Below are 15,619 nucleotides of genomic sequence, written 5' to 3'. Positions count from 1 at the left end.
CCGGCCGGAGCATGAAGACCCTGTCATCCACCCGGCTCAGAAGGAAAGGGAAAGAAAAAGAAAGAAAGAAAAAGAAATAGAATAAAATAAAAAAGTTATTAAAATATAAAATTATTATTAAAAATAAAAAAATTTTAAAAAGTAATAAGAAAAAAAAGAAGGAAGAGAGCAACCAGATCAAAAAAGAAATCCACCAATAATAACAAGCGCCAAAAACTATAGTTAAAAAAGAAAAAAAAGAGACGGAACCCTAGGACAAATGGTAAAAGCAAAGGTATACAGACAAAATCACACAGAGAAGCATACACATACATACTGACAAAAAGAGAAAAAGGAAAAAAAAAAAAATATCGTTGTTCCCAAAGTCCACTGCCTCTATTTTGGGATGATCCGTTGTCTATTCAGGTATTCCACAGATGCAGCGCACATCAAGTTGATTGTGGAGATTTAATCAGCTGCTCCTGAGGCTGTTGGGCGAGATTTCCTGTCTCTTCTTTGTTCCCACAGCTCCTGTAGTTCAGCTTTGGATTTCGCCCGGCCTCTGCGTTTAGGTCACCTGAGGGCCTTTGTTCCCGCCCAGATAGGACGGGGTCAAAGGAGCAGTTGATTATGGGGCTCTGGCTCGCTCAGGACGGGGGGAGGGAGGGGTACAGAATGCGGGGCGAGCCCGCAGCGGTAGAAGCCGACATGTCTTTGCAACAGCCTGAGGCACGCCGTGTATTCTCCCGGGGAAGTTGTCCCTGGAACCCGGGATCCTGGCAGTGGCTGGCTGCACAGTCTCCCGGGAGGGGAGGTGTGGATAGTGACCAGTGCTTGCACACAGGCTTCTTGGTGGCGGCAGCAGCAGCCTTAGCGTCTCATGCCCGTCTCTGGTGTCCGTGCTGATAGCCGCGGCTCGCACCCGTCTCTGGAGCTCGTTTAGGCGGTGCTCTGAATCCCCTCTCCTCGCACACCCTGGAACAGTGGTCTCTTGCCTCTTAGGCAGGTCCAGACTTTTTCCCACACTCCCTCCCGGCTAGCTGTGGCGCACTAGCCCCCTTCAGGCTGTGTTCACGCAGCCAACCCCAGTCCTCTCCCTGGGATCTGACCTCTGAATCCGGAGCCTCAGCTCCCAGCCCCCAGCCACCCCGGCAGGTGAGCAGACAAGCCTCTCCGGCTGGTGAGTGCTGGTCGGCACTGATCCTCTGTGCGGGAATCTCGCCGCTTTACCCTCTGCACCCCTGTTGCTTTGCTCTCCTCCGTGACTCCGAAGCTTACCCCCCGCCCCCCCCCCCCCCGGTCTCTGCCAGTGAGGGGGCTTCCTAGTGGGTGGAAACTCTCCTCCTTCACAGCTCCCTCCCACTGGTGCAGGTCCCGTTCCTGTTTTTTTGTCTCTGTTTTTTCTTTTTCCCTACCCGGGTACCTGGGGGAGTTTCTTGCCTTTTGGGAGGTCTGAGGTCTTGCCAGCGTTCAGTAGGTGTTCTGTAGGAGTTGTTCCACATGTAGATGTATTTCTGATGTATTTGTGGGGAGGAAGGTGATCTCCACGTCTTACTCTTCTGGCATCTTGAAGGTCTCCTGTCTTTGGTCTTCTGAGGGAATTATTTTCTCTCACCTGTATATACCTTGTAAACTTATTTCTCTAGTCTCATAATGTTTAGAACTTCGGGTAATCATTGCATATATGAGATAGTTTATTCCTATTCACTCAAAAGAGAGCAATTAGATAACTGGATGGTATGCTTGAATAAAGATATGAATAGGATGGATGTTGTCTTGCTCTTTCTGACCGTAAACTCGCCAGTACCTCAGCCAAACTGGAGAAGCATACAAAGCTCTTTGAAAATGATGTCAATTTTTCTTCATCTAGGTCAGAGTGCAACTGGAATGTAATCTCCAAAGTGTGTTTGTTTTAAGTACATCACTGATGTATTCAATATATGTGTGTGGCTATATAGAAGTATAGCCCAACAGAAACATACCTCAAGCCACAAATATAAGCCATATATATAATTTGTAATTTTCTAGCAGCTACATTAAAAAAGTAAAATGACACTAATTTTGATAATGTGTTTTATTTAACCCTATATATCTAAAATATTATCATTTCAACATGTAATCAAATAAATATTATTAATGAGGTATTTAATATTTTTTCCACAGTAAGTCTTTAAGACATGGTTTATTTGAGACTTGCAGCACATATCAAGTGATGAATAGCCACATGTGGCTAGTGGGTACCTTAGTGAACATTACAGTTCTAGCTACAGATAATTGTCAACTCATAATTTTGTATTATTTCTTATAATGTCTCTTTTCTTCATTTTTTTCTTTCCCTTAGTCCCTTTAAATTCTTGTTCATGATAAGACTATCACTGACCATTGATTTTCACTTACTCGATATGAATAGCAGGTGGTGGGAAGCGCTTAGATTGTTATGGGACTACTGGGAACCTTTGCTTACATAAGCCATGCCTTCAGGTATTGTTTTAAAAAAAAGCATCGGGCCTCCTTGGTGGCGCAGTGGTTGAGAGTCCGCCCGCCAATGCAGGGGACACGGGTTCGTGCCCCGGTCCGGGAGGATCCCACATGCCGCGGAGCGGCTTGGCCCGTGAGCCATGGCCGCTGGGCCTGCGCGTCCGGAGCCTGTGCTCTGCGGTGGGAGAGGCCACAACAGTGAGAGGCCCGCGTACCGCAAAAAAAAAAAAAAAAAGCATCAAATTTTGTGTCAACAGATTTGGGTCCCAGTTCCAGCTCTCTCTAGCTTTTTGGCTTTGGATGTGTCACTTAACCGCTCTAAGCCTTGGCTTCTTAACTTTCATCTTTGGACATCTTAGGACCTTTTTGCACAGCATCTAGCATGGGGCTTATCTTCTAGTAAAACTCTCAGTAAATATTTATTGTGTTGTATAATGATTAGGGCAAAGGATTTAGAATCTTAAGTTTCCATTAGTATAGGATTTCAGAAACAAATGGGGCCTTTGGGGTCATCTAGCACCAGCCCCTAGACTGGAATGTGGTTGTGGGCCAGTCATTGTTTGGTGGACGCTAATGCTAGTGATCTAAGGTACAGGGCTTTGAGAGACTGAATTAATTTTCAAACAAAATATATAAGTGCAAAGTATTATTATAAATTGGAGCTACGCTTCCCTGGATTTATGTATGTAATGCTAATTGATATTAATGGGGATTGTACATAAATCAAGGGGAGAACAGACCTATTAGTGTATAAAAAACATTCTACTTCTAATATCCGTCTGGTATGCTTTACTTCCCTGGGGCATATGTGTTTTTATAAATTGAATGCATACTTCTTTATCTTCATGTTTTTCAATCAGTATTGGAGTTTTCTGCTTGCTAGTGTTAGTTTGAACGTCTCCCTAGATTGTAAATTCAGTATTAAGGTTTCATTTTGGCAAACTTAGCAGGTGCAGAAATGTGGTATTTGTCTGGTATAAAGCATTCTAAGCCCGGAGTAATCAGGGGTGCTCTCTTGTGCTAAAATTTCATTCTATTTATTGTTTGATCTTTAAAAAAAAATTAGTCCTTTGACATACACTCAGAAGCAAGATGTTTCTAATATTTCAATAAAACAATTAATGGGTCCATTATAAGGAAATGAAAATCTTTTTGTGTGAGTGATGAGAGAAAAATATATAAGTGGCCTCCAATTACCTGTAATTGTATGAGGTTTTCTTTCATTTATGTTATCTATCTTCCTGTTTAATCCCATCTAGCACAATTATTCCTTTTGTATTAGTTTTCTGTAAATGGAGTTCTGAATGGTTTGAATTGTGAATCAACAATTGTGATGATCACAATCTTCACAACCCTCCTCTCCACCTTCCTTCCCTTCCCTGCCTTTCTCGTTCTCTTTAAATAAAGGAAAACAAATACATTTTCCTGGAGAGATTATTTTATGATCTTTCTTAGCAAAAGAAAAAGATGTATGGTCTTTATAAGAGTATCTATGAATAGCTGAATAATTATATCAGTCTGATTTGTGTTTCTCTGTATATTAATAAGTAGAGGGCTAATAGTGCTCTGAAAGTATGAAGTATAACCAAGGATAAATTGAGGTGGTATATTTTTAAAAAGATATTTTTGTGAGACCTACCTGTATGTCTAGGAAGGTAGTAATAGTAAAATCAGTTTCATCTAATTAAAAGAAATGAACTTTGAACACTGGACTTTAAATGGATTTAAATTTATTATCACTCTACTTGGGAATCATTAATAAAATGTTGTACAGTAAAATCAGCAGGCATTTATCTTCACTATTTTACCTGATGGATCATCCTATATTGTTGTTGTTGTTGTTTGTTTGTTTTTGTGGTATGTGGGCCTCTCACTGTTGTGGCCTCTCCCGTTGCGGAGCACAGGCTCCGGACGCGCAGGCCCAGCGGCCATGGCTCACGGGCCCAGCCGCTTTGTGGCACGTGGGATCCTCCCGGACCGGGGCACGAACCCATGCCCTCTGCATCGGCAGGCGGACTCTCAACCACTGCGCCACCAGGGAAGCCCTATATTGTTGTTTTTAAGTTTCGTTTTATATGATTTCCAAATCTCTTATAGCAGGATATTAGATTTCAGGGAAATCCCACCACCTTTCCCACCCAAATATTGATTTTCTGCCTCCCTCTACCCCTATCTAAGACTGGCTTCTGGCCAGCAGTTAATATTCTTATTCAGTTGGTTCCCCAGTTAGAAAGATGGGCTCAGAGGCCATATTCTTGGAGATGTTTTTTCCATGGAAGTGACAGATTTTCACAGGGCCATCACCTTCCATCTTATATCCCACCTTTGTGATTCAAGGTAAAGATGTGTAAGAGGATTGGCTCTTGCTAAGTTGAGGCCATGGACTCGAGGACACTCAAGGAAGCCACAAGTTCCTGGTCCTTGTAGTCTAATATGTCAATTACCTGTCTGACACATTAGACAAGATTAATCTTCTGAATGTAATTATCTGTAGTTTTTCTTTGTCTGTTTTTGTCCTATCTCATTCCAAGACGTTTAGGGCATCCCTGCTGACTATCCAGTTAAGTTGAGACGTCTTACTCTGACATTCAAAGGTCTCTGAAGAGTGGAACCCAACTCCTTCTAAACTCCTACTTCTGCGAAACCAATCAAGCTAGCCTATCCTCTTAAACAAAAACTCTATTGATATATAATTTGCATACTGTAAAATTCAACTGTTGTAAAGGTACCATTTAATGATTTTTAGTAAATTTATAGAGTTGTGCAGCCATCACCACAACCCAATTTTAGAACATTACTACTATCCCCAAAAGCTCCCTTGTGCCCTTTTACCAGCCTCAACACCAAGAAACTGCTGATCTACTATCTGTTTCTTTATGTTGACTTTTTCTGGATATTTCATATAAATAGAGTCACACAGTAAGTAGTCTTTTGGATCTTTTTTTTTTTAACCTAACATTCTGCTTTTGAGTTTCATCCGTATTATAGTATGTGCCAGGAGCTTGCTCCTTTTTATTGCTGCATAGTATTCCATTGTATGGATATACCACATTTTGTTTTTTATCAGTTCATAGACATTTGGATTGTTTTCAGTTTGACCAATAAATGAATAATGCTACTGTGAACATTCATGTATATGTCTTTATAGGAACACGTTTTGTTTTCTCTTGGTAGATTGTTATTATTTTAATTAATTAATTAATTTTTTTGCTCTCAGGCATAATAATGACTTTATTGGGTGCCCTTCTGTGCCAGACACTCTCATAGGCCTTGACATTTTTTTTCTTGATTAAAAAATACATGAATAATTCATGCTCATTATAACAAATCAAACAGTACAGAAACAGATAAAGACAGCACCAGCATCTCCCCCACCCAAGCTCCACATCTTATTTAATTGTTGCAACCACTGTGAGAGATAAGAATTATAGGCCATATTTTATACATGAGAAAATTGAGGCTGAGAAAGGCTCAGAGTGTACCCTGCAGTGTTTAATAGGAAGAGCTTTGGAGTCTGATTACCTTGGCTCATTTCTTGACTTTGCAGTTTACTATGTGTCCATGAGCAAATTACTTATTATTTCTGTCCCTCAGTTTTCCTACCTGCTAGTTCACAGGGTTCAGTGAGGATGTAATGTGCTAAAACATAAAAATATTGCTGTTTCTAAAGAAAAAAAGATCAAAAAGAGAAATTATTTTAAAATGACAGCTAAGAAGAAAATACTAAGAATTAGAGCAAACTCTGTTCACCATTCTGCTACTTCACTATTCTGCTACTACTGTCTCTTGGTGGATTATTAAGAGTGGAATTGTAGGGTCATATGGTAAATTTATGTTTAACTTTCTATGAAATTCACAAACTGTTTTCCTCAGGGTTGTGTTGTATCATTTTATATTCCCGCCAGCAATGTATGAGGGTTCCAGTTTCTCCACATGGTCACCAACACTTGTTATTCTTTTTAAAAATTTTATCTATAAGCATTCCAGTGGGTATCTCATTATGATTTTAATTTGCATTCTTCCTAATGACTAATTATGTTGGGCATCTTTTCATTTGCTTATTAGACTATTCTCTTTTGATCAAACTTACCCTATACATTTCTTCCATTATGCTTGTGCTTATGCTTTTCTCACTACCTGAACCTTACCTTTTTTCCCCCATTTTCTTTTTTGGAAGCTTTCTACAAAGTCCATCTTCTTTTTTGAAGCCTTTCTTTTTTTCATCCTGCCACTTCCAGTTATCTGTGATCTCTCCTTCCTTTAAACCTCAGGAGCACTATGATTAAATCTCTGTTGTGACATTTATTTATATTTTTCTGCCTGATATTATAGTTACTTGAGTATTTGCCTCTTTTCTCCTGGTGATCTATAAGCTCTTGGATAACTGGGACAGTTTCTTTACTTACCTATCAGTGCACAAAACAATGACATACTGGGAAGAGCACTGCATGACTGTTTGCCAAATAGACTTGTGGAGGAAGGTGTATGTTAAAAAAGAGAGGCTTCTTTAGTTAGTAATAAAGGCAGATAGGCTAAGTGGGCTCGGTTTCAGTCTGCATTAGCTACAGCCACAGTGCTTCCTCTCTCACTCTGTGAGGATTATTCTTCAATCTGTTTTCATGTTCCTTGCTCTCTTTAGGGCATAGATTCCACTATGATCATCTCAAGTGATTTATTCCCTATGCCCATGAGTCCCTCATTATAGTCTTTCCTTTCCTTTGGGAAACCAGTATCAGAACACTGTCTCTGTTCCTGCTGCCACTTGAAATTCATGCCTCCAAGCTCACTTGCCTAAAATCCTACCTTCACCTTGGTCAGTCACCTCTCCCATTTCTCTTAGTCAGTCAGCAATCTCATCAAGCCCAACACTCACCCCCTCTCTCTCACTCTTAGGAGACAACCTTAAATCCTATTTTACCAGGAAGATTGACACCATCAGGCAGGTCTCATTGTCTCACCAAGCCTCTAGAAACTTATCTACATCTATTTTTCTGTCTTCCTTCCTGTCTCAAAGGACGAGGTTCCTTCCTTCTCTCCACTTGATCCTTTTGACCTTCCACTAGCTTCGGGAATACAAACTTATAGTCATTTATTCTGGGTCTTATATTTTTGATCTCTCTCTCTATATATTTTTTCCCTACAGCTTATAAACATGCTGAAGTTTATTCCAACATAGACCTGCCTCCTGCAGCTTTTGTTGGTGTTTCTCTCCTAGATGTAAGCCATCCTTTCTTTTCTCCTTTCACACACTTCCCTCATAAGAAATTTCTACTTTTATTTTCTCTCCTCTGTCACCTCCCATTTCATGTATGCATCAACCTTTTTTTATTGTATTGAAAAAAACCATATAATATGAACTCTATTCTATTAACAAAATTTTAAGTATACAGTATAGTTTTGTTAAGTGCATGTACATTGTTATACAGTGGATCTCTAGAACTTTTACATTTTGCGTGACTGAAAGTCTATACCAAATATACAGCAACTCCTCATCACCTAATCCCCGCAACCCTTGGCAATCACCGTTTGACTTTCGAGGAGTTTGATTACTTTAGATATCTCATTTAAGTGGAATCATGCAGTATTTGTTCTTCTGTGATTGGCATAATCACTTAGCGTTAAGTCCTCAAAGTTCCCATCTTGTCACAAATAGCAGATGGAAGCCGTTTTTATGGCTGAATAATATTACATTTTGTGTGTGTGTGTGTGTGTGTGTGTGTATGGCATGTATATATATGTGTGTGTGTGTATATATATATATATATATATATATATATATGGCATGTTTTCTTTATCCATTTAGATTGTTTCCATATCTTGGCTACTGTAAATAGTACTGCAGTGAACATGAGAGTGCAGATATATCTTCAAGTTGCTGTTTTCAATTCTTTTGGGTAAATATTTGGAAGTAGGACTGCTGGATCATGTGGTAGTTCTATTTTTAAGCTTTTGAGGAACCTCCACACTGTTTTCCATAGTGGTTGTACCATTTTACATTTCTACCGACAGTGTACAGTGGTTCCAATTTCTCCACATCCTTGCCAACATTGTTATTTTCTTTGTCTTTTTTAATAATGGTGTTTATTGTCGAATTGTAGGAGTTTCTTATATATTTGCATTATTAGCCCCTTATTATATATATATGTTTTGCAAATATTTTCTCCCATTCCATAGGTTGCCTTTTCACTCTGTTGATTATTTCTTTTTCTATGCAGAAGCTTATTAATTTGATATAGTCTGACTTTATTTTTGCTTTTGTTGCCTATGCTAATGCTACCTATGCTATTAGTGTCATATCCAGGAAACCATTGCCAAGACCAGTGTTATGATAGGGAATTAATTGAACCTGTAGATTGCTTTGGGTAGTATGGACGTTTTAACAATATTAAGTCTTCCAATCCATGAACATGGGATGTCTTTCCAATTATTTGTGTCTTCTTTAGTTATTCATCCACTTTTAATGTCGTTTATGCTCCTGCCACTGTTACCCCTGACCTTCTGATTGTCAAATCCATTAAATACTTTTTGGTTATAATATTACATGGTATTTATTACATGTTTTAACTCTGTTGTGTACTCCTGTTTTTTTGAAATCTTTCCTGGCTGCTTTAGTTGTATAGCCATTCTTATGACCGTTCCTTCTTTGTTCTCCTCATGGGCTACTCTTCCTTCTCTTACCTTTAAATGTTGATGTTCCACTTGATCTGCTGCTCTTCTCTTTAGACATACTCTCACTGCCTACATGATTTCTATGTAATTTCTGTATTCCCTTATGGGACATTCTGATGTTTGCTTATGTATAAAACTCTATGTTAGAACTGTGAGGAGAGGAGTGATAAAAGTTAAACAGAGGTAATCTCTACCTGTTTCCATATTCAATGAATATATTTTTCAACTGGAATATACCATACCATTAGACGCACAAAAACATATTCATGACCTATTTAATTGATTGCACACACCGCTGGTTTATTGTTTGAGAAGCACTGAGGATAGAGAAGAAAACAGGTCTGAGGACTGAGCCTGGTGGTCCTCCAACTTTTAAGGCCTATTAAGTATTGTTTGTTTCTCGAGTGAATAGTCTAGACAAAAATGCTATTTAATATTCTTTTGTCTGCTTTTAAAAAATATATAATTTGACTTCTTGCTTTCTGTTGGATTTTGGGGTACCATTTTCTGTTTCTTTCTTTATCTGATTTATAATAGCCCTGTTGACTCCTAATTTACTAGTTCTAGAAGTTTAGCTAACAGGTTACCAAGTTTGTTTGTTTGATACATAATTAAGGCTAGTGAGTGCTAAGCAGGGACCTAAAGTTCTTGTTAGTGCTTTATGTGAATTTGTTTTAGGGCATGGGCTTTATTTATGAATCCATTTTAGGAGTTCAGGTGTGTTCTCCCCTTACTCTCTCCACCCCCTCATAATTCTTATTATTGCTTTGGATGGATGACATTACTGGAAAATTGACATCTAGATAGCTGATATTTTACTGAATGTACACACCTTCCCACACTTCTATATGCAGGCATACATTCTTTTAGTTTGTTACAAAGGTTTTCACCCTTAGAAAATAAACTGAAAGCAATTTCTAAAGTTAGACACAATGTGATATGCCACTATTTACATAATGATATTCTTTTTTTTTTTTTTTTTTTTTTTTGCAGTACGCGGGCCTCTCACTGTTGTGGCCTCTCCCGTTGCGGAGCACAGGCTCCGGACGCTCAGGCTCAGTGGCCATGGCTCACGGGCCCAGCCACTCCGTGGCATGTGGGATACCCCCGGACTGGGGCACGAACCCGCATCCCCTGCATCGGCAGGCGGACTCTCAACCACTGCGCCACCAGGGAAGCCCATAATGATATTCTTTGATGTTTCTGAATAAATACATATCAGTTGCTCTAAAAGTCCTAGCCAGAAAAAAAATATGCTGTGTTAAATAACATAGCGTTAATATAAAATTTGACATTTATTTAGTTCACACAAGATGAAATAAGTTATAACAGCGTAGAGCCACTGGTATATATGCTGTGCTAACCAATTTTACCACCCTTGGGGATTTCTTCTTCCACTTGTGAAGAGCTTCTACTGATTTAAAATGAATTGAATCTTTTCTTGAAGCCACTCTTGCTTAGAAAGTTTCCCTTGAAGTTAAGGGATCCATGTAGATAAATAATCTGGCTCAATATCTGAATTGCTTTTAAACTTCAGGCAAGGTAAAGGCAATATTTGCTGATGAAGCTATTTTTTGTTTGTTTGTTTGTAATTTCTGGGTAGAGTGAAATGATTTAGAGATTGCCTTTGACGTTAGTACCGTTTAGGTAGTTTGAAACATCACATATTTTAAAAAAGACTTGTGTTGGCATGTTTTTAACTTAGGAAAGGGGATAAAATTATATAAGAAGTTAAATTTAGATTGTGCACATGTACAAGCAGACCACAGAAGAATTTAAAGTTTTCCTTTTTTTTTTAAAAAAAAAACTGCCTTATATACCTCTAGTATAATGTAGGCCCTATGTATACATAAGGGAATAATTAAATACAGAAATGCAGCCTACTTGTTAGCCAGAAAGGATGCCTGGAACATGTGGATAAGCTTGGATATTTGTCTAATGTTAATTGGAATATTGGTTTTCAGTTGAAGATGCCAAATCTTCAGAAAAGTAATTGGATTTAGCTTCCTATTTAGCAAACTACTTCAAATCCCTGAAGTATCCCACATCCGAAACTAATTTTTCTTGATTGTATCAAGTTTAGTCATGAACAGAACAGGGTTGACATAGGTTTTTAATATTTAAAATATTTCTTGACAAGGTTTCAACACTGTTGCTTGTCCACAAACCTTATTGTTATGTTCACTAATGACAGATGAAACCGTAGTTTCTGTGGAAACTAGTTTTAAAACTTAGTGAAACTATCCTCTTGAAATATACCAATTTATTCTTCTTTCCTATACATTTAAATGTAAACTTAGATTTTGCTCAGATTTCAAGAAATAACACAAAAGTGGTGTATTTCTTATTCCTTTTCATATAAACGTTTATGTGTGCTTAATTTAACTTCTTCAGATTCAGCCTAGGAAATGTATTTTGTGGTGATTCTTGGTTCTCAAAAGCATTTTCAGTATACAGATGATTACTGCGATGTGTCAAAGTATTTGTAAGTTTTTTAAAAACTTCTTAGAAAGAATACCCTATTTGATCATTAAAATTCAGGGATTAAGAGATTCGGTTTAAGGGACTTCTCTATCAAATAGCTATTGAGCAACTACTATGTATAGGTTTCTTTGTGATTGGAAGAGAGGTATAAAGGTGTTTATGATATGGTTTATAATCACATAACCATGAGGAGCATGACTTACTTATATTGATTATAATTATAAAGATAGACTAATATTACCTCTTCATCTAGTCTTTTGCCACTGAACACAATCACTTTAATATTTGAAAAGATTAAATGGTGCCTCTTAAGTGAAATATTAGCAGATGTATTGCACATACTTTTTAAATTAAAATATATTATGAAAATGATGAAAATGATCTTAATTTATATTAACAGTGATTAATAGCTATATAGCTCAACAATAGATTATTCTGATGTATTTTTTGTTCTATGAACCATCTTGTTAGAATAAATTTATAGCCGGGCTTCCACGTAATTTTTCTTCCAGCAGATGAATACTGTACATTTCAGCTGAAGTAGATTTTCAGTCTATTTTTAGTTTGTCTTCAGGGAAGAATTAATAGCCAGACCTAACATTGTTCACTACTGTGCCCCATTGCCTAACACAGAGCCTAGTGTGGCACATAGTAGGTGCTCAATATTTGTTGAACTTGATGGTCCTGCCCCCAGGGCAGTTGGCCTTTCTTCACGGAGCTTCTGAAGGCATGCCTTCTGTCTCTGCCAATAATTTTTCTGGGACCAGGATATAATTTAGATAATGAGATATGTACTTTATAACTTGTATATTTTAGACCTACATTTATTGTTCCCAATACTGGAGTTGAACGGCCGTCGCTGATACTACGGGCAATGCTATTCATCCTCCTTTGCTGTGATTGTGGGTTTTTTTAATTAAAAATTTTTTTTATTTTTTAACATCTTTATTGGAGTATAATTGCTTTACAATGGTGTGTTAGTTTCTTCTTTATAACAAAGTGAATCAGTTATACATATACATATGTTCCCATATCTCTTCCCTCTTGCATCTCCCTCCCTCCCACGCTCCCTATCCCACCCCTCTAAGTGGTCACAAAGCACCGAGCTGATCTCCCTGTGCTATGCGGCTGCTTCCCACTAGCTATCTATTTGACGTTTGGTAGTATATATATGTCCATGCCACTCACTCACTTTGTCACAGCTTACCCTTCCCCCTCCCCATATCCTCAAGTCCATTCTCTAGTAGGTCTGTGTCTTTATTCCTATCTTACCCCTAGGTCCTTCATGACTTTTTTTTTTTCTTAGATTCCATGTATATGCGTTAGCATACGGTATTTGTCTTTCTCTTTCTGACTTACTTCACTCTGTATGACAGACTCTAGGACCATCCACCTCACTACAAATAAATCAATTTCGTTTCTTTTTATGGCTGAGTAATATTCCATTGTATATATGTGCCACATCTTCTTGATCCATTCATCTGATGATGGACACTTAGGTTGCTAGGTTGCTTCCATGTCCTGGCTATTGTAAATAGAGCTGCAATGAACATTTTGGTACATGACTCTTTTTGAATTATGGTTTTCTCAGGGTATATGCCCAGTAGTGGGATTGCTGGGTCGTATGGTAGTTCTATTTTTAGTTTTTTTTTTTTTTTTTTAAACATCTTTATTGGGGTATAATTGCTTTACAATGGTGTGTTAGTTTCTGCTTTATAACAAAGTGAATCAGTTATACATATACATATGTTCCCATATGTCTTCCCTCTTGCGTCTCCCTCCCTCCCACTCTCCCTATCCCACCCCTCCAGGCTGTCACAAAGCACCGAGCTAATATCCCTGTGCCTTGCGGCTGCTTCCCCCAGCTACCTACCTTACTACGTTTGTTAGTGTGTATATGTCCATGACTCTCTCTCGCCCTGTCAAAGCTCACCCTTCCCCCTCCCCCCTCCCCATATCCTCAAGTCCGTTCTCCGGTAGGTCTGTGTCTTTATTCCTGTCTTACCCCTAGGTTCTTCATGACATTTTTTTTCCCTTAAATTCCATATATATGTGTTAGCATACGGTATTTGTCTTTTTCTTTCTGACTTACTTCACTCTGTATGACAGACTCTAGGTCTATCCATCTCATTACAAATAGCTCAATTTCATTTCTTTTTAAGGCTGAGTAATATTCCATTGTATATATGTGCCACATCTTCTTTATCCATTCATCCGATGATGGGCGCTTAGGTTGTTTCCATCTCCGGGCTATTGTAAATAGAGCTGCAATGAACATTTTGGTACATGACTCTTTTTGATTTTTGGTTTTCTCAGGGTATATGCCCAGTAGTGGGATTGCTGGGTCATATGGTAATTCTATTTGTGGTTTTTTAAGGAACCTCCATACTGTTCCCTATAGTGGCTGAACCAATTCACATTCCCACCAGCAGTGCAAGAGTGTTCCCTTTTCTCCACACCCTCTCCAGCATTTATTGTTTCTAGATTTTTTGATGATGGCCATTCTGACTGGTGTGAGATGATATCTCATTGTAGTTTTGATTTGCATTTCTCTAATGATTAATGATGTTGAGCATTCTTTCATGTGTTTGTTGGCAGTCTGTATATGTTCTTTGGAGAAATGTCTATTTAGGTCTTCTGCCCATTTTTGGATTGGGTTGTTTGTTTTTTTGTTATTGAGCTGCATGAGCTGCTTGTAAATTTTGGAGATTAATCCTTTGTCAGTTGCTTCATTTGCAAATATTTTCTCCCATTCTGAGGGTTGTCTTTTGGTCTTGATTATGGTTTCCTTTGCTGTGCAAAAGCTTTTAAGTTTCATTAGGTCCCATTTGTTTATTTTTGTTTTTATTTCCATTACTCTAGGAGGTGGGTCAGAAAGGATCTTGCTGTGATTTATGTCATAGAGTGTTCTTCCTATGTTTTCCTCTAAGAGTTTCATAGTTTCTGGCCTTACATTTAGGTCTTTAATCCATTTTGAGCTTATTTTTGTGTATGGTGTTAGGGAGTGATCTAATCTCATACTTTTACATGTACCTGTCCAGTTTTCCCAGCACCATTTATTGAAGAGGCTGTCCTTTCTCCACTGTACATTCCTGCCACCTTTATCAAAGATAAGGTGTCCATATGTGCGTGGGTTTATCTCTGGGCTTTCTATCCTGTTCCATTGATCTATCTTTCTGTTTTTGTGCCAGTACCATACTGTCTTGATTACTGTAGCTTTGTAGTATAGTCTGAAGTCAGGGAGCCTGATTCCTCCAGCTCCGTTTTTCGTTCTCAAGATTGCTTTGGCTATTCGGGGTCTTTTGTGTTTCCATACAAATTGTGAAATTTTTTGTTCTAGTTCTGTGAAAAATGCCAGTGGTAGTTTGATAGGGATTGCATTGAATCTGTAGATTGCTTTGGGTAGTAGAGTCATTTTCACAATGTTGATTCTTCCCATCCAAGAACATGGTATATCTCTCCATCTATTTGTATCATCTTTAATTTCTTTCATCAGTGTCTTATAATTTTCTGCATACAGGTCTTTCGTCTCCTTAGGTAGGTTTATTCCTAGATATTTTATTCTTTTTGTTGCAATGGTAAATGGGAGTGTTTTCTTGATTTCACTTTCAGATTTTTCATCATTAGTATATAGGAATGCCAGAGATTTCTGTGCATTAATTTTGTATCCTGCTACTTTACCAAATTCATTGATTAGCTCTAGTAGTTTTCTGGTAGCATCTTTAGGATTCTCTATGTATAGTATCATGTCATCTGCAAACAGTGACAGCTTTACTTCTTCTTTTCCGATTTGGATTCCTTTTATTTCCTTTTCTTCTCTGATTGCTGTGGCTAAAACTTCCAAAACTATGTTGAATAAGAGTGGTGAGAGTGGGCAACCTTGTCTTGTTCCTGATCTTAGTGGAAATGCTTTCAGTTTTTCACCATTGAGGATGATGTTTGCTGTGGGCTTGTCATATATGGCCTTTATTATGTTGAGGAACGTTCCCTCTATGCCTACTTTCTGGAG

At 38.2% G+C, this 15,619-nt stretch overlaps 1 protein-coding gene across 5 annotated transcripts in view; it reads left to right on the top strand.

The window, feature by feature from the left end:
- Positions 1-15,619, top strand: part of BBS9 (Bardet-Biedl syndrome 9) — a 453,658-nt gene that overhangs the window by 246,047 nt on the left and 191,992 nt on the right. The window contains exon 21 of one of the 5 annotated variants that reach the window (XM_089917022.1): positions 10,120-14,371. The exons of the other annotated variants lie outside the window; for them this stretch is intronic. Within the exon in view, the coding sequence (XP_089773148.1) occupies positions 10,120-10,311 (192 nt within the window). The 3' untranslated portion in view covers positions 10,312-14,371. Of the gene's footprint in view, positions 1-10,119; positions 14,372-15,619 lie in introns of those variants that run through there. 5 annotated transcript variants of the gene reach the window in all.

The sequence above is a fragment of the Delphinapterus leucas genome, chromosome 9 (assembly GCF_059928025.1).
Source record: "Delphinapterus leucas isolate spDelLeu-1000000601 "Yukka" chromosome 9, BTC_Dleu_Yukka2, whole genome shotgun sequence".
Lineage (NCBI taxonomy): Eukaryota > Metazoa > Chordata > Mammalia > Artiodactyla > Monodontidae > Delphinapterus > Delphinapterus leucas.
This window is presented reverse-complemented; position numbering and strand designations above follow the sequence as displayed.